The 19,598-nt window shown below is 43.9% G+C and overlaps 1 protein-coding gene across 2 annotated transcripts in view; it reads left to right on the top strand.

Annotated features, from left to right (window-relative positions):
• Positions 1-6: 6 nt before the first annotated feature.
• The window catches only part of LOC144934136 (tyrosine-protein phosphatase non-receptor type 13-like), an 81,722-nt gene continuing 62,130 nt past the window's right edge, over positions 7-19,598 (top strand). For both annotated transcript variants that reach the window (XM_078859604.1, XM_078859603.1), the window contains exons 1-5: positions 7-36; positions 12,586-12,725; positions 14,674-14,858; positions 17,989-18,054; positions 19,346-19,531. In XM_078859604.1, the coding sequence (XP_078715730.1) occupies positions 12,593-12,725; positions 14,674-14,858; positions 17,989-18,054; positions 19,346-19,531 (570 nt within the window). In that variant the 5' untranslated portion in view covers positions 7-36; positions 12,586-12,592. The remainder of the gene's footprint in view (positions 37-12,585; positions 12,726-14,673; positions 14,859-17,988; positions 18,055-19,345; positions 19,532-19,598) is intronic.

Below are 19,598 nucleotides of genomic sequence, written 5' to 3'. Positions count from 1 at the left end.
GTATTTCGGTAAAGAAAACGATTTCACAACGGCAAGGTGAGTGAGTGTGTGTGAGTGTGATGAGTGTTGCAGAGATAATTACGACAATTGTTGTTTGTGTTTGTCCAGCCCCACGGGGGTTTGTGTAAGCAAGCTTCCGATATGTCACGTTTGTTAAATATATGCCACGTACATTGCGTGTGTTGGGTGCACGTTTATAATCAACGACTTCAGAGTAACACCCACTAACACACGTGTCCCTTGACATGCTTGTAACATATGCTGTGTGCTGATTATACAACGAAACCTTAGTTATGGCCACATATACAATAGGCTGTGTAAACTAATGCACTGTACACATCTGGTATGTGTTGTGTATATATATAAACTATAATCTCTATGCTCAATAATAATGCGCAGTAATATTGCTTATTGGCAGCCCTTTGCTAATCCTTTGCTGGATGAAGGCATCGCTAACGCCGTTGTAGGTTTCAGAGTGGTTGCTTGACCATACTTCACCACGCCGGTCACTGGGAGATCGTTCCTCGGACGATCCCGATCAGAAATCACCACCCGCCACTGATTTTAGCCGTGGCTAGCCGGGTTCATAGTTCAGTGCGCTAACCACCGTGCCACCGCTCCACCTTGTGTATGCTACTGAGCAATACAATATGCACACCACGTGGTATGTGCATGTGTTGTCTGTATAGTGGTGTGTACTTAATTATCTAATAGCATACAGGGTACGTATGAAGTAGTTGCCTGTCAACTTTGCTGCTGTGATGAATAGGTTCATTGGAATAACAGGGTTGTATTACCTCCTGAGTAGCAGTAAAACATCTAATCATCTTTCAATGTACACGTTACGGTGTGTATGTTAACATGTTACATGCTTTGTACACTGCATGACAGTACCACATGCACGTATGTACATGTACCAGCCCCACGTGTAAAGCCAGAGTTGGATGAGGCTCTCCCCACCCTCGGTGTGTTATTACACCACACTTCCACATCCTACAAAACCGTATATGTTATAGGATGTGGCATAGAGTATATAGCAGAGGTGTGGACTCGAGTCATGTGACTTGGACTCGAGTCAGACTCGAGTCATGAATTTGATGACTTGCGACTCGACTTGGACTTGCATAACAATGACTTTGTCCCACCTATGAGATGTGGACTCGAGTCATGTGACTTGGACTCGAGTCAGACTCGAGTCATAAATTTGATGACTTGCGACTCGACTTGGACTTGCATAACAATGACTTTGTCCCACCTATGAGATGTGGACTCGAGTCATGTGACTTGGACTCGAGTCAGACTCGAGTCATAAATTTGATGACTTGCGACTCGACTTGGACTTGCATAACAATGACTTTGTCCCACCTATGAGATGTGGACTCGAGTCATGTGACTTGGACTCGAGTCAGACTCGAGTCATGAATTTGATGACTTGCGACTCGACTTGGACTTGCATAACAATGACTTTGTCCCACCTATGAGATGTGGACTCGAGTCATGTGACTTGGACTCGAGTCAGACTCGAGTCATGAATTTGATGACTTGCGACTCGACTTGGACTTGCATAACAATGACTTTGTCCCACCTATGAGATGTGGACTCGAGTCATGTGACTTGGACTCGAGTCAGACTCGAGTCATGAATTTGATGACTTGCGACTCGACTTGGACTTGCATAACAATGACTTTGTCCCACCTATGAGATGTGGACTCGAGTCATGTGACTTGGACTCGAGTCAGACTCGAGTCATGAATTTGATGACTTGCGACTCGACTTGGACTTGCATAACAATGACTTTGTCCCACCTCTGAGATGTGGACTCGAGTCATGTGACTTGGACTCGAGTCAGACTCGAGTCATGAATTTGATGACTTGCGACTCGACTTGGACTTGCATAACAATGACTTTGTCCCACCTATGAGATGTGGACTCGAGTCATGTGACTTGGACTCGAGTCAGACTCGAGTCATGAATTTGATGACTTGCGACTCGACTTGGACTTGCATAACAATGACTTTGTCCCACCTATGAGATGTGGACTCGAGTCATGTGACTTGGACTCGAGTCAGACTCGAGTCATGAATTTGATGACTTGCGACTCGACTTGGACTTGCATAACAATGACTTTGTCCCACCTATGAGATGTGGACTCGAGTCATGTGACTTGGACTCGAGTCAGACTCGAGTCATGAATTTGATGACTTGCGACTCGACTTGGACTTGCATAACAATGACTTTGTCCCACCTATGAGATGTGGACTCGAGTCATGTGACTTGGACTCGAGTCAGACTCGAGTCATGAATTTGATGACTTGCGACTCGACTTGGACTTGCATAACAATGACTTTGTCCCACCTATGAGATGTGGACTCGAGTCATGTGACTTGGACTCGAGTCAGACTCGAGTCATGAATTTGATGACTTGCGACTCGACTTGGACTTGCATAACAATGACTTTGTCCCACCTATGAGATGTGGACTCGAGTCATGTGACTTGGACTCGAGTCAGACTCGAGTCATGAATTTGATGACTTGCGACTCGACTTGGACTTGCATAACAATGACTTTGTCCCACCTCTGGTATATAGTAATAATGTAGGTAGACGGTGGTGAAACAGATGGTATGGAAATGAGATGTTGCACTCTCTCCAATTGTTGCGGTGCAAGCTAATTATGACGTCTTCTCAAAGCCGCATCTTTTCAAATGTTAATGTTGTACACCGTGCACGCATCTGTCAATTGGTACACATACATGATAATAGACAACACGTTTGGGACTGAGCATCCGATTGAGGACGACAACCAGGGAGATGGAGCTTTTGTGATCCAGTTGACATGCAGGAGGAGTGGGGAAGCCCTCCAGCAGCGGATAAACGAATGGCTGATGATGGTGAATGTTTGACCACGGTGTGTGAGAGTTTGTGTCCAGGCTGTAGAGTATACAACACTGACCTTTACACAATGCTTTGCTGCTGGCTACGGCGAGGTACAACACGCACATAAGGAGTCACCCTTTCTGGAATGCACAGAATAATTATCACTCTACATTCTCCGACAGAAAACGAAAGTCCAAGCAGACTTTTGACGGTGTGACGTGCTGTAGAAACTGAATCTGCTGCCGACGATGTTATTTCAAACGTTTACATTTTAAGATGAATAAATTCGGTACAGTACGAGAGATGAAATATGCTACGAATTAACTGCGATAGCTGTTCCCATGCTGGTACATAGATAAGAACACGATTTTCAGACTTTACACATTTTTTATGGCTTGGCTGCATTTTATTGAAGAATTGTTTGCATGCTCTACTGTATGCCTTTATGGCTTTCCATGTGCACCACTCTGTTGGTACAAACTGGTGCTGCGTCTTTTTGATATTCAGGTCAAGATGTTATCACAACTGATGCCACCACACCTCGCAAATACTTCCTGCTCGTTTCATTTGTTGCCTTTGTTCGTTGACCTCTGGTTGGAAGTCCAATTGGCTGTCTGTAATCTGCCCACTCCCGTCCTGCACACGTGTCCGACTCACCACAACCATCTTTTCATGATGACATCATCACTGCAACACTATTATACATCCATGCAATTTGTATCATTCTTATCGTGTGCGCCATATTCAAAAGCAGTAATCAGATTTGTCTAGTCGCCCTGACTGTACACATCATGGAAGCATTTCGCAGTGTTGTGTTTTTTTTTAAACCATTATATTTCCCCCGTGGCGAGAGATGGCGATGGATTTTGGGAGTCCTTCATCCAGCAGTAGATTGATCATGGCCGATGATGACAGAACCCCTCCGCAGCACTATGCCAACGAGTGTCAAAAAGGACAGAGAGCGCATGTTTGTGATGGACTTTATCAGCTACTCTGCTTTGTCATAAAGTGTATGAGAGTGGCTTTCTGTGCGTGCAGGTACTAATGATGGGAAAGCAAGCCCAGACAGCTCTCATTGTGTGGTATTGCATAGCCACGGGCCACACGCCTGGCGTGCCTTCTGAGCCACAGTTGTACCCAGAAAAAAATGTTAATACAGTAATGCTGGTGCTAATGTGCAGTTGAGTGGAACTATAAGGCGTATAAGTTTATGGATAACTTGTCTCCATTTATGTGCCTATTGGGATGTTAATGTGTAAGGTTCACTTTACCTTTGTACGCTAGTTAATACTAGTTTCAGTAAAATTTAACGACCTTTGTCAATCCAATGCTAGGTCAAGGTCATGCCCAACAATGTTGGTCATGGGAGATGTTTTGGCCTTAGTGCTGTTTCAGCACAGGTTGGTGAAGGAGGGGGGCCCAGTGCCTGTTCAGTTATCACTCGCCACTGATGTTAACTGTGGCTAGGAATCAAACTCGGATCACAACACAATGTGCTAACCACCGTGTCACCAATTCCCCCCTTTCGTGATAGTACTGTACTCTAGTCCGTTAAATTGAGGTTGATACTGAAAAGCGGTCCACTTTGGCAGCTCTGACAATGAGCACAACCACGGACACGGACAAAATGGAACAATATCTGACAAGAGGGCAAAGAAACGTGGCGAGACGCTGACTGGGAATTGCACCGAGAGAGAGAGAGAGGACCACGTGGTTCATGGATCAGACACAAACCAAAAGACATTTTGACTTTAAAATGGGACTGTTTTGGGTAAGACATTGCTCACCGATGGAAGAGACTGGTGATAATGGCTGAACAAGGAGAGAGCCCATCCGAGAGGAGATGGAGCGGCGAGATGAGTTAATGTGCAAGGATCGAGTCAGATTGTGGTATCACAGCAGCGTGAGGGATGGTGGAGGTGTTGGGAGGCCTTCATCCAACTGTGGATAGACAATGGCAAGTGATGATGAGTTCATGCTTCAGTACAGCACTATACATTACAGGATAAACATTTTTTTTAGAAAGTTCAGAATGTTTTGGGAGTGGAATGGTAATGATACACAAGCTGTCTCTTGGTAATGTTTCAAATACTGTGCAGTACTTAACAATCGTATAGTACGTGGCCATTCACATCAACCCTAATACATCACTGGCTTGTTTTAGCACCCACACAACATGTTTGACAACCCTTTGTACTAAAATAACTAAAGACATTTTCATATTGCAGAAATGACAGGAAACCACGAATGACATTGCACTGTAGCAGTGGGCAGCCTACGAAATAAATTGTTCATCAGTAGAGTATCCCCCTTACCTTTTAAAATTCACATACGTCTGTCAGCAGCGATGATCTGTCCATTGCTGAAGACCTCAATGAGCTTGCCCCATCTCTCACGGTATTGTGATGCTACAATCCATGTAGCTCCTGCACACAAGCCGATTTCATTGCTCTGTCTCCACCGTGGACGTACTTTTAAGTCGTGTTCCCTCTGGCTGCCGTACATGTACTAAGCGTCCTATGCATCTGCAGGAAGTATATTGCATACCAGATGTAGACAATCATGATACAGTAGTCGATACACACCATGTATTTATCGTAATGCATTGCAGGATCGTGAGGGGTGGTGGCATTTTGGGGAGGCCTCAATTCACCAATGGATTGATTCACCAAAATAATAATAGTGGCGAGATGTTAACTACCTCGCCTGGTATACAGGAGGTCGTGGGTTCGATCCCAATCCTTATGCCTGTATATTTGTACATTTTGATAATCTCCCCATGATCGCGTGGATTTTTCTCCGGGTCCTCATGTTTCTCCCTCCACATTTAGAATCAACATGTGTTAAGAGTATTTTGCTGCTATCCATTTCCACATGATAAGCCACGTCTTTGAGCTATCAGTTGTGGCCAGGTCGTTTCTGAAAAAGCTATATAGCTCAGTGGGCCTTCTCTGGTAAAATACAAATAATTGTTTAGTTTAAATACGCCACACTGCTGCAGATATCGGAATGCAACCCCGTGATCCGTGGGTGTCTTGTGAACCGGTCAATAATTACCCATCCTGCCTGCAATGCCCCCAGACACGCGCACACACATGCACACCAATATCCATGGCATTATACTGGTAGGAACCACCTGGTTCCACCAGCCCACAGGGGATTATTGTGTCCGTCCGTCGTGCATACAAAAATGGGAGGGGTGGGGCTGGGTGGAGAGGGGAGGGTGGGGCTGGGTAGGGAGGGGCAGGGTGGGGAGGGTGGGGCTGGGTGGAGAGGGGTGGGTGGGCTGGGTGGGAGGGGAGGGGAGGGTGGGGAGGGGCTGAGTGGGGAGGGTGGGGCTGGGTGGAGGTGGGAGGGGTGGGGCTGAGTGGGGAGGGGCTTGTCACCCCGTGGTGCCCTTATAAAACTCAACGTTTAACCTACTCACGCCGGCTTGTGCCCGCCCTCACAGTCGGGCATATTTGCGGAATACACCACGCCGCCGTTGACCCTGCAGGCCATTGACCGAGCAACCCAACGTTCCTACCAGCTCCCTCCGCAGGACAATGTGTTCATCAGCCATGACCAATCCGCTGCTGAATGAAACCCCCCCCCCTCTCCCCCATGCCGATGGCATCTCACGGTCGTGTGATGCAACAATCCGTCTGGCACACGCCCACGAGCGAATTTCATCGCTCCATCTCCATGGTGGACATTATCATCTTGGGAGTCGTCCGTCCTCTGGCCGCCACTCTGCCGTTAGTTTCAACCAAAGGCCTTAATCTTTTCCCCATCCCACTTGACGTTTCTTATAGCAGTCAATATAATGTCTCTAACCTGTGCATACTGTGTTCTCTTATCCATGTGTGCCGCTGTTTCGAGATGTAATTCCAAACATATTTATGTTTTTCTTCCCAAATGTCTTTGTCAATTGGACATTGAACAAACACGTGCGCAGGTGAATACATGTTAGCCACGAGGGTTGGGCTTTAAGTACCTCGAGGTATTTTTGTACCCCCATTGTCCTGCTGTTGATTTATCGTTGAGCCCAAGGTTACCATAGTTTTGACTCAATGCCTAGGAGACGGCTTCACCGCAGCTTGAGAATGTCAAAGTTTAAACCGAACATATTTTTCGAGATATATTTTACAAATGCTGTGCAGCGTGTAACTTTATTTTAATGACCTTTAAACCCATTGCATCTACTCTAAGGAACGGTGTGGTCTTTGTACAACACCCGTTTCTTTTTTTACGAGACTATATCTGATTAAATTATTCATGAAGGTGCTCTAATTGTCATTGAAGCAACCTGTGATGTTTCAATTGGCTGCTTAAACTGTATCATGTAACTTCCCATGTGTAGCGCTGCAATGTTACCAACTTTCCACATATATTCTTTGGGTCTTTCGGTAAAGCCACGTAGATTGAACCAATAATAAAAATAATCATATCACGACGTTTCGATCACAACACAAGCAATCGTCGTCATCAAGAATATGAATTCCTGCAGTCACGAAAGCTTTAAGTCAATATTCTTCCACATATAGTACCGGACTTAAATGTTGCACATCAATCTCCCACGATCGTGTGTCTCATTCGGAAATGTTTAATTTGATGTCAAAGAGACCACTGGCTATGAGTCGCATACATGTAAAAAAAAACGTCCTCTCTGTTTCTATATTCCATGACTTTCGTATTTAATCCATAATAATGACACACGTCCCAACTGGAGTGTATAGTGAGCGGTACAGTGTTGAGATGTTCTTCTTGAAAGGCTTAACTCCCATTCAGGGTGTGCCAGCAGCTAGGGGAGCAGGTGGTTAAACGGGTTAGGTCCAAATCTATAATTTGCCCAATTTTTTTTTATATTATAAATCCCTTTCTCGTGTATTCTTTCAATTAAAAAAAATGGTAATTGTCTTGAGCACGCTCTTTAAAGCGTGCGAGTTAAATACACTTTATACGATGGTACTCGAAAAAATACAATGTCCTTTTTAAAAAAAATCAATAGCAGCAGTTTGAAATACATTTTTTGTGAAATCAAAATTTGTAATGAGGTCACGGAAAAAAAATCACTTAAAATTGTATTTATGTATATTCTTTTTTAAAGTAACATTCGCGAATCACCATAAGATGTACGGTAATGCATGGTGTGGGGGATGATGTGGTGTGATTAATAAATGGTGATGGCAATTTACCACCACTTATTTTATTTAACGGGTCACCAGGTTATATTTATGTTTTGAGCTGGCAAATATTCAGCAATTGCAACGTCTTAAGCAAGAATTATGAACACAGCCATAGCGAGGGTGACTCAACGATTGATATTGCACGCAACCAGCACGTGGTGTAGCCATTTTATTTTTGACTTTCACGACCAGGATTTATGATTCATAATTTGGTTACTTTTGGCGTTAGATCGTGTAGGTGTAACGTCATGGCCACCCTACTTAAGGGGCCACAGCTTAGCAAGTGCGTTCACGCGTGAGATCTGAGCTCTTGATAACACCTCATGATGATGGGTCTAGTGTGGAGTGAAACGCATAAAATGTTCAATTTCCAACGTAACCCGGATTCCAGAAAAAAACTGATTCAATTGGCACATTTGTTTGGCTTCGGGTGCTTGAGAGTAATAGAAAAATTTTTTTATTCTTTGTTACTTGCGATAACATTACATAGAATCGCTGTTAAATGTTATCATTATTGGCATTAAGCCACTCACTGCTGGATGAAGGCCTCCCTAAGTTGTCGCCATGTGTCAACTGTTCAACTATTACAGTACAGAATTCCCTGCTTATTCACGAACTTGCCCTCCGCGATTTTGGCTGTCCGCGAATCGCATCTGGAACTCTACACGACTGCACACACAGAGAGAGAGAGAAAAGTGATGACAGAGAATGTGAGAAAGTGATGAGAGATATTATGATGATAATTTTCAGGTATTTAATAGCATTGTATTTATTTAAGGTCATTCTTCACGGGCATCTCCGAAACGTATCCCTCGCGAATAACGAGGCAACGCCACCAGGGTCCATCGAGCTCCTTGCACGCAAGCTCAATCTCAAATCCCCCGTCATCCCCACGGTGGCTGTCCTCTGGAACGTATTCCATCCTTTGCTGTTACTCTTGCAGTCCTCTTATCAATCTGCCATTGCCCCTTCTGACAGCACGTCCTTGGAAGCCAACTTTTATTTATAGCGAATAGTCCAGTAACGTCTCGATTATTCTAGTTATGTTTTCAGATCCACGTGTTCCTGTTTTGCCTGTAAGCAATGCACGGTACCTCCCCATGCTTCTCTGCACACTTTCTTAGCTTCAACTTCATTTGTATTGCTTGTTTTATGGATCAGAAACATTGGCATTGACAAAGATTATGAAAAAAAAGATGAAAGGTGCACTGTACAATGATAGAATGTTGCGGGCATGTACACCTGACAGATGGTGTGAGTTGAGAGGTGTTTTTCAGCTGTTTACAAAAAAGAACTTTTCTTGCAATTTGCTGATGACGTGTCTCGATGAAATTCTAATAGAAGATAATTTTAAAGGACAGTTATCTTTATTTTTTACAACAGGACTTTGTATTTGGTCAAGGAAGGAACCTTAAGGGAAGATGAATAAGGCAGTGACATAATTGGACCACAATACTTTTAACAGTTTCAAAGTCCTCCATGGCATAGTGTGACATTTAACAAAGCTTTACCGATGCAGTGTTTAATGTTATACACGATAGTCGGGTTCAGTGGCCTCAATATTGTGGTCTCAGACGCCTGTAATCGTGAGAGAAAAAAAAATCTAGATTACATGAACTATGTACTCGCTGAGTAAGAGATTATTTTACTCTCGGAGTGAAGGAGGTTCAAAGGAGACCGGTCGTGTTTTCCTTGTGTCTCTTTAAAAAAATGGTCACATTTCTTGGAACGTTTTTACAGGCGCTCACCCAGCAGTCAAGGAGGATGTAGTGTCGAACCACATCCATGATTACATGAGGTTTTATATTAATGTGATACTGTAACCCATCATAATCAGCTTTGATCAATCCACTGTTAGGTCAAGACCACCCCAAACCATTGTCGTCTCACGATTTAGTGACTAAACATCTGGCACATGCCCTTGAGCTTATTGCATTGCTCCATCTCCATGGCAGTTAATATACTCTGATGAATGCCCCCTACTTTGGCTGCCACTGGGCATTAGTTTTGACCACTATTCATTGTCCCTCCTCGCTATGTGTTCTGCACAAGCTTACTTTTCCTAATTATGTCGGTATGTTGAACTTATTTCGCACCAACCGTGCTAATGTCTCTTAACTTAAAATGTCTCGATTTTAAAATATGTTCTCTAATGCATATGTTCCTCTTTACGTCCCCCCTTAACCTAGGGCAGGGGTCGGCAACCAAAATAACAAGAAGAGCCATTTCTTTCCAATTCGGTACAAAATTCAGTATTTCAAGAGCCGCAATGCATCTGAGTACATACTGTACATACGTGCATATCGTCAAGAAGCAGCCCGTAAAGAGCCGCATGCGGCTCCGGAGCCGTAGGTTGCCGACCCCTGACCTAGGGTATGAAAACCCATGCTCCTTCCATCTGTTTGATGTACTAAACCACAGTCTTTGATGTACTGCCCTCAAATTAGTTAATGACAAATACTTTGAAGAACTGTCATGTTATACTAATAGGGTTTCCCCCCTTTTTTTTTCTGGCAACAAAACTGACACCTTTTGCAAGGAATCATGTTTACATTAACCACAATACTTGCAGTCAAATGCAAACAAAAAACAATACTCTGATAATTTATGCATTCTCCTTGAAACTGATTGGTCCACACCAGAGACAGCTTTCTTTAGAGCCTAGTTTCATATGGTGTTCGACCAGATGACGCCAAAAGGCGCATATATTTTGGTACTGGCAAAGGAGGTCCCATGATGTAACTGTCATGTTAGTTAATCTGTATTGGCCACAGTGTAGTTTCTTACAAAATTTTATTATGCCCGAAGGTAAAAATGGTAAAAACTTTAAACACTTTTGTCTCTGGCTATTGTATTCACATCTTAGAATTATTTAGAGGGTTATCAACAAAGCTAAGAGGAATCTCGTCAAGACAGACTATCCACCCTCCTGATTAACAGGCAGTGTACTGACCGTCCATATTATTCACACATCCTCAAATTTCACTTTGAGTTCAGTTTGAATGTCACTATTGCTTTATTATTTTTGAAAAATATTCAACGCTCATTCTTCACCCCCCACAGCCAACATGTAAATCGATATTCAGAAGTGACCAGTTGTGCCCACTTTACAGGGGAAGGATTTTTCAAGCGTTTCTAAGTGGATTTGCCACGTTAATTATTGGTCTGGCTCGGGAGTGGACAATCGGTCAATTGCTCAGTTTGTGTACTGTTGTTGGGTTTTTTTTTTAATAAAGTTGGAAAACCTGAGTTTAAAAACTGAAACATACTTGTTTGCATGTTTTACCACAAGTATGCGTGGTTCATGCGGACTTAGTGGTTTGTCATAGGCATCTATTTGGTCTTTGAGCATCTGAACACCTATATTATTACGAGACAGGGTATAACGCCTTTTCGTCTGTTGTATCATCTTAAAACTGGGAAAAAGGATCCAGGAGGTGAAACTGAAACAGTTTGTGAATTGCAAACAATACAGTGACATATAGCCTACAAAATAAACTCATTAATGTACATGTTGGTGAGTCAAGCCTACAAGTACATTCATTGTTGGATGTTATTGGCCCCAGGAGACTCACCCCAAGACAGATAACACAGTAGTCCCTGTCTGAGCCATCCAGCCATGGCACGGCTGTACGTACAACACTGTCCAACAGCGGCACGTATTTTCGTGATGTTTCGGAACCTTGTACGAAGCTGGGCGGAATTCAAACATGTTTAATGTTGATTGCTCATAAATGTTATTTAAAGCTTACCATTTGAACACGCTGTAATTTAGGCAACAGTGACAACTTGTCATACGAAAAGTGTATGATATAATCAATAATTTTATCATTCAGAGCTGAACAGCGCCCTCTCGGCCAATGGAGTGCTTGCTCGGTATTCATTGATTCTCTCGCAGTGGAAATTCTAGTACAGTATTATATGTTTCAAAAGATGTCAACATTGTTGATGGGCTCTGTCAGGTGGCGGTGGGTATAGATATAAATTGTCATACCTCCACGACCTAACCCAATAGTAACCAATTATGAATCACGTCACGGTAGTTAAAATATTCACTGTAATCACCGCAACTTCCATTTCATAATTTTGTTGAAAATGTTCGCCAATGGATAAATGACAAGAGAAATAACCGTTTTGCCTTGTGTGATTTTTACCAAACGTATAATAATCCACCCCCTGTGAATCAATGAATTGCCCTGAATCCGGGTCACGCTTCTATTGAAGAATCAATACTTTGTTTAATATTGTGGTGAATGCAGGGATCATGTGTTTTTGTTTTATACAATATGTACACATAAAAAACCAATGGTTCTTAGAACCACGTGATTCGATGCCAGGATCAATCCACTGCTGAATAACATTCTCATGGTCGTGCGATGTGACAATCCACTTGAGCTGATTTCATCACTCCGTCTCTCATTGTGGACATCACTTCGGACACGTTCTTAACCATCGGTCACGCGTTTTTGGATTAGATATCAATGGATGAATCGACGTATGGATTGGAACACCCTTAATATTTACCTGACACCTGTGCACAGGTACACCATGCCAGGCTGTGGAGGTGTGCGGGTCTCCTTGGCCGAGGTTCTGGAGGTGCAGAATGGGCCCTTGAATGAAGAAGAAATTTGGGCCATTTTAACCCAAAGCGCAGAAGCCTTGCAACATCTGCTCGCCACAGGTGCGTGTGTACTCTGTGCATCTGAGTTCACCTCAAAACCACAGACATTCAGTTAAACTTGATAACCGGTTTGCGTTGAGCAATCTGCACAGTGCTGTAGGCTTCATGAGTCATGTGATTTGATGTGCACGTGTTTGGATAATCATAAGTGTTGTTTACATGATGCATCATTTTTAGACAAGGCCTATGCAAGCCATTGCCGTTTATCATGGACCTGTGATGCAACAATCCACTGAATCCGTCCCCTTCATCTCCTCAGTAGATGTCCTCTCAGATTTGTCCATTCCCTGTCTGCTGCTCCATTGTTTTTCAGGACCATCGGCCATAATTCCTTCCGAGTGACATATGACTTGCATCTTCTTAATTCCGCAATGTGCTTTTCAAGTCATACCTACTATAATCAGCCAGGAATGTCTGTCCTTAACACTCGTGACGTCACTCCACATCGACCAGCCCCCCTCATTAATATTCATGAGCAGGTGACGTCCTCCAAATGGACCCCTCCCCCCCCAATCATAATAATTAGCGGCTGACGTCACTCCACATGGGAGGGGGGGGGGGCGAGGCGCCTGGTCCCCCCTCCTCGGCGTCAACTCACAAGCCTCACTTCAAAGGCAGAACCCTCACGTCACGTGATCTCCGTAACGCTGTTGAGACATCAAAGTAAAAAGGACGTCATGATCAACAAGGGATGATAACCTTAAAATGAAATAGGTCTGTGGCACCGCGGCCTTACAAACTGCACACGCATCCATGCAATGAACATCACGTCGCTGTCTGCTGTTCGCTTGCAAGTTGCAGATTACTGCAATACACCCGTCCTTGGACGGGCAAAAGACTAGTTAAGAATATTTTTTGTCTCATTTTTTGTTTCAAAGGCACAATATAATAAACAGAGGAAAATATTACTGGCCTGGTTTGAAAGGATTTAAATCGCTTGTGTAATTTTTTTTTCATTTCTTTAACTGTTTTCAGCATTGGTAATTTGTAGGCTTTACTTGTTTTTTTGTTGGTGTTATACTCAGGGCTTGGCGGAGCTTTTGATTCCTTAGAGCTGCAAATACGTTTATGGATTTGCCACTTTGTGTGCTGGCCGACGCTCAGCCAGTGCGTTTCACACGCGACAAATCCACAGCTTGGCACCCTGGCACTGATAACAAACCTCAGATTGTGCACCATTCAATAGCCGTTTGTGTAAAGCGGCTACACCAAAGTGTGGAAAATAAAAGCCCTGACCCGTAGCTAATTGGACATTTTCGATTTGCTATTTGCTTTGGCAGTAAAAATTTTTTAAAACCCACAATATACCTCTATTGGCTTTTACTAAACAATTAAGCTTTGAAGGAGACCTTAAAATGCCTGCCCAGTACGGCAGGTGAATCGGTTAACACGTTCTTACATCCTTCCAATTCTCTCCTTTCAGGATTATTATAAAGAGGTACACCAGAGTTAGTTCATGAGCAGGTTTAGTGTGGTAGGGTAAAATGTCGGTATTCCCACGTCTTCTGACCAGCGTGGATAAGTAGACAATTACACTCCAGTGGAGGCCTTTCCACTCGCAGTAGCTACGTACGCTACGAAAAGAAGTTCAACGTACATTCAAGCAATCGCAGGGCTGCACCTTTGCCCCTTTTAAATGGCTTCATAACATATTCTTAGGTTTTTTTCGGTAAAGTCACGTAGGTAAAACATTAAAATTAATAAAAATAAAATAAAAATCACGACGTTTGTTGCCTCCTAAACGTCGTGATTTGTATTTTATTTTAATTTTACTTTTATTAATTTCAATGTTTTACCTAAAACGTGACTTTACCGAAATAACCTAAGAGTGGTTACATCTTAATATCTTGATACTGGCAACAGAGTCACGTGTATATAAGGTTGCAAGTGTTTATGCATTAGCTTCATAACAGCTCGCCGCCTCTCGACTTACCGGCGGTTCCTGCAGACGGCGAGTCGGTGTCGCCCCACGCCGTGCTGGTGTCACCCTGGGCCCTGCTGCTGCTGCCTCATGGCGCCATCGCCTTGGCCGCCGATGGCCGGGAGGCACGGGGTCACGACCTGTCGGCCTTCACGCCTCCTGAGTGCATGCGCTGGCGCGGCACGCCACTCACTACGGCCGCTGCCGAGAAGGTGAACACGTCGTGACAGCTCTGTGGTATTGGGTGGTCGGGGTGGGGGGGGGCAGAGGGGGCCGGAGGGGGCTGAGTCCCCCTGCTGAAGCATGTATAAGATGAAAAAAATCATAATTAGTTATTTGACCTATTGGCTTTCCAGACAAATATTAACCTGCCTCATTTGTTGAAGCAAGGGAACTCCAGTGCCAGTTTTGGCCTTTTGGGTCTCATCAACACGGTGAAGCTTGCCTAGTCCCCCCCTTCTAAATTCTTAAAGTTTGTTTAAAATTGAATGTCTCATGCTCCCCCCTGCATTTTTGTATGCCCCCCCCCCACCCTTTAAACAAGGTCATGCTACAGAATTTCTCCTCCACCATCCATCGCTAGCCCCATCAGTGGCGGATCTGAAATATTGTAGCTATCTCTTGAGTGAAGTTGGTAATGTGTTGCCACATGCTTTTCGTTTATGGCTTCAGGGCAGTTTAGGTCCTCGGGACATATCAAGGGCCACCGATCCATTTACCAGGCTTCATCGTTAAATGCAAGCTTGTTACATGCTGAATGTTCCTGATGATTGGGCAACATGTCCCACGTGAACTGTTGTGTTGAGTAAAATGAATGATCCATCAATTCTGGAAAGACAAAGAGATCCCCCGCTCATTTATTGAATGCTGAGTCAACTTAGCTGAGGTCTCGTTCGTTCTCATTCAGATATCCCTGATTAACTATGTTAGCCACGACATGAAATCGAAGTTAGATCGCCGAGGTCATAGTGACGTGCGCTGACCGCTGTGCCACCTCTCCTCACCACTTCATAGGAATTAACAAGAGATCGTTATCTTCATTTGAACCGGCACACTCAATGTCACGTGGGCTATGCATAATAATCCCAAGTCACGCGCGGCATGTATCGACTTCATTTGTATGTGAACAGACAACGCTGGTAAATGCGACTGTGGTTGGTGGTTAGGATCGAAGTTCACGAATGCTCCTTCGAGGCATTATTTCACAACTGTTATTTAAATAGATTAACTTAGTATTACCAAGGGTTAATTTTCAAGGTGTGTTGCCGAGGTGAAGCATCTTGCCATGCGTTCGTACTCTTGACGGTTAGCAATGTTGCTGATGCAGTAAATGGGCAGTGCTCGTTGTGCTTGAGGCATCACGATGTTATTTGGAGTGGCCATTCGTCCGTTGAAACACTCGAGTATTGATGGTAACCTACCGATCTCGACCACACCTGTGAACGTTCACAAATCCTGGAGCAGATTAATCGCCCACATTTATCAAGCTGTACAATGTTTCTTAAGCCATACATCACCTCCCTTGCGATACATTTAAAAGACTATCGTTAGGATGATAATATCAACAACAACAAGAATTGTACGCTCACGTTGAGTGATCATTTGAAGGTTGAAGCGTCAGCATTTCGTACTTTTGAACGCGTCAGTATTCGTACAGTTGGCTATTTTCCATTCCGTCATGCGGCAGCGCTAATGATTCTCCCACGAGGTTTCCGCTTAGTTTTATGTTCACCATTTAAGAATATATGTGAATTAAAATGGATCAACATTCCGTGGGTGCTCTTCAGCTCAAACGGATAAACTAAGATTTATGCATTGCGAGTGGAAGATGTGGACAATGCGTGAGCCAAATTGTTGGCATTTTTGTTTAAAATGGGTTTATACAAAGTCGCCACACCTGACATAAAACGATTTAGTTAACATTTTCCATGCAGCCTAGTAATTGCCCATTGAGCGATTCATCATGTGTAGTATACGGTAATGATGCCACAAAGCCAACTTGTTGGGGACTGAGCTATCGGTGGATATCTTAACCCTTTCCCGTTCTGAGACGACTGCAAGTCTTGTCCTGGAACGCGCAAGCGGTTCAGCGTTGATTTCATTGAGGGAGGCGTAGCATCATCGTTTTTAAAGACATTGTATTCACCGCAGAGAACTGTAGTGACACGACTGCGCTCTGATAGCTGGCGCAAAACTATGCCATGCGCTCCCCCGCATGGCCTTGTGGGAGCCTCGGTCCCGATAAAGTTATTTTATTTAGTTTTTCTTCCAGGTGCCATTCCGATGAATTACGTATACGTATGTTATCGGCACATGAAAGGGTTAAAATGTCATATATGTGAACTTATGTAGCTGACAGTTCGACCATGCACAAGAAGGTTATCAGACAAATATAAAGTAAAACACTGCTTTGAATGTGGGAAAATGATTGACATATACTGTATAAGAAAATGTATGTGATATTAAGAAGACATTACTGCGTGTGAAAATGTTGGATTTGTAAAACGCTATACAGAGTAACGGTTTCACCAAGCATAAATACTGAACGGGGTATGGGGCAGTTAAATGGTCTGAGCAGATATGTCACGGTGGGCTATCACATCCGAGGATCGTGAGCGATGGTGACAGCCTTGGGAGCCTTTTATCCAGCAGTGGATTGAGCCTCACAGATGATGATGAAGTTCACCATACATGCATCATATCACCTGGGTATGTTGAACTTGAACTTCTTTGGCATCGTACGTAGCCAGCCGTACTAATCCAAGGTGAAATCATCGCTTTATCAATGATAAGAATCATTGCTTTTTCATTTGTATGTGTGCGATGTTGTACAATACTGGTTTTCTTCAACTTTCTGCTGCGATAAAGCCACTGGCACAAACACCGCTGCACGTACTCATGGGGGCCTTTGGCGTTCGTTGCACCGCAGGTTGCCTGTCATTACTCAGTAGACATGTGATTTGAACTGTCAAACCCGAGCGGATGATCTTGTCGGTGCGTGGCGCGTTCACCATTGTGATATTCAGTTTCTCCCTTCGGGCATGTGAGCGTGTTGGGTGCCACGGTGGGACGGTGGCGAGATGCTAATCACCTCGCCTGGTACACGGGAGGTCGTGGGTTTGATCCCGACCCTGACGCCTATATATTTAGAAGCATGCGCTGAGAGTATTTGGCTGCGATAAATGCCCATGTGATAAGCCACTTGGTTGAGCCATCATTTGTGGTCAGGTCGCTTCTGAAAAAGCTACATAGCTCAGTGGGCCTTACCTGGTAGAATATAAAACAGTTTAGTTTTTAGTTTATTATGTTGACAGCTTTGAATGTGTGACTGGTTGTTTGCAGGTTCTTGTGTACTCCCTCGGAATGACTCTGTACTGGGCGGCTGATTTCCAAGTGCCTGAAAAACAGGTAAAGCGCCACTTGGGAGTCACGCTAAATGCCATTCAGAGTGGCTCAGTAGTACGGTAGTTGCAATGTTCGCAACATGAGACATTGAAGAACATTTTTGCCTGTAAATTACCATCTTGATTGAAACAATGGGCAGGTTTCATGAGCCCCTTCTCGGAGAGAGGCCTTGCCGTTAGCTGTGGCGTGTGAGCAAATCATTGCAGGGCTGCATTTTTACCTTTTAACTGTGCACTGTAATTTCTTAGAAGTGTAAAAAAAAAACTCGGCACGGGTGTGAGATTGTGCCGAAAATTATGGACTTGTTCTCTACATACAATGCTTATTATAGGACTCAAATATAAATATCGGCTGGGCTTTATTCAAATATAGTATTTAACTACATACGAAGAATACAATACATAGAGGTATATATGTTTTGTGAAACGGCGGCGCTGCGGTTAGCGCACTGTTCTATCAGCCCAGCCATCCAAGTTTGATCTGTGGCCATGGCTAACATCAGTGATGAGTTACATCTGCACCAGTCCCAGGCACCCCTTGTACAGCCCACGCTGACGAGTGTGGTGACGATGATCATTTATCCCCCATGACTGACACAGCATTTATCCAGCAGTGGGTTGATGAAGGGCTGTAAAAAAACTGTTTGTAGCCTATTCCAATATGTTCATGGGGTGGTTCTTAACGTTTACTGCAGCCTTGCAACCCTTTGGTTCTCAATTGTAAAAAAAAAAAGTACAATGTTAATAAATGCATAGAGTTTTGATGAAAAAAAGTAGTTGTATTTTGATTTAAAGCTTTCGTCACTGCAGGGATTCATATTCTTGGTTCTTTCGGTAAAGTCACGTAGAAGGGAAACAATAAAATAATAAAAATATAAAACAATAAAATTCTCACGACGTTTCGACTGCAACACAAGCAATCATCATCAGGTGTGAAAACCACAGCAACAATTTTATTGTTTTATATTTTTATTATTTTATTGTTTCCCTTCTACGTGACTTTACCGAAAGAACCAAGAATATAAAGTAGTTGTACTTTGTGCCCGTGCTTAATTTTTTTCTCAACGATCTACCTACTAAAACAATCTGGCCATGTCTCGCACCCCCAGGGGGTGCGTGCACCCCAGGTTAAGAACCACTGTGTTAATGCATGTTAATCGAAACATAAGACATACAAACTCATCTCACAGGATGCTTATCCTGAAGTCTGGCATGACCACGTTTCTCTGTGAAGCCATATTGCCATCTGCTTTTGATGTCGGCAGGGCTGAGAGCTGCCCTTTTGTTCCCCGCAGCCCATAAATCTGAACGAGCGCATCAACGGGCTTCTGCTGAGCATGTGTGACGACTCGGTCCATCTCCGCGCGCCCGTGTCTGCCATCCTGAGCGCCTGCATTGAGCACAGCAAGCTGAGTGGTGCCAAGCCAGCGAGCACATCTGTCAGAAATCTGGCGAGGATGGTGCTGGGCAGCATCACACAGGTCTCTTTCTTCACTCTGTGCAGGGACCTCGGTGATAAACGGAGGTGGGGGGGAGGGGGAATAAAAG

This window comes from Lampetra fluviatilis, chromosome 9 (assembly GCF_964198595.1).
Source record: "Lampetra fluviatilis chromosome 9, kcLamFluv1.1, whole genome shotgun sequence".
In the NCBI taxonomy this organism is placed as follows: domain Eukaryota; kingdom Metazoa; phylum Chordata; class Hyperoartia; order Petromyzontiformes; family Petromyzontidae; genus Lampetra; species Lampetra fluviatilis.
This window is presented reverse-complemented; position numbering and strand designations above follow the sequence as displayed.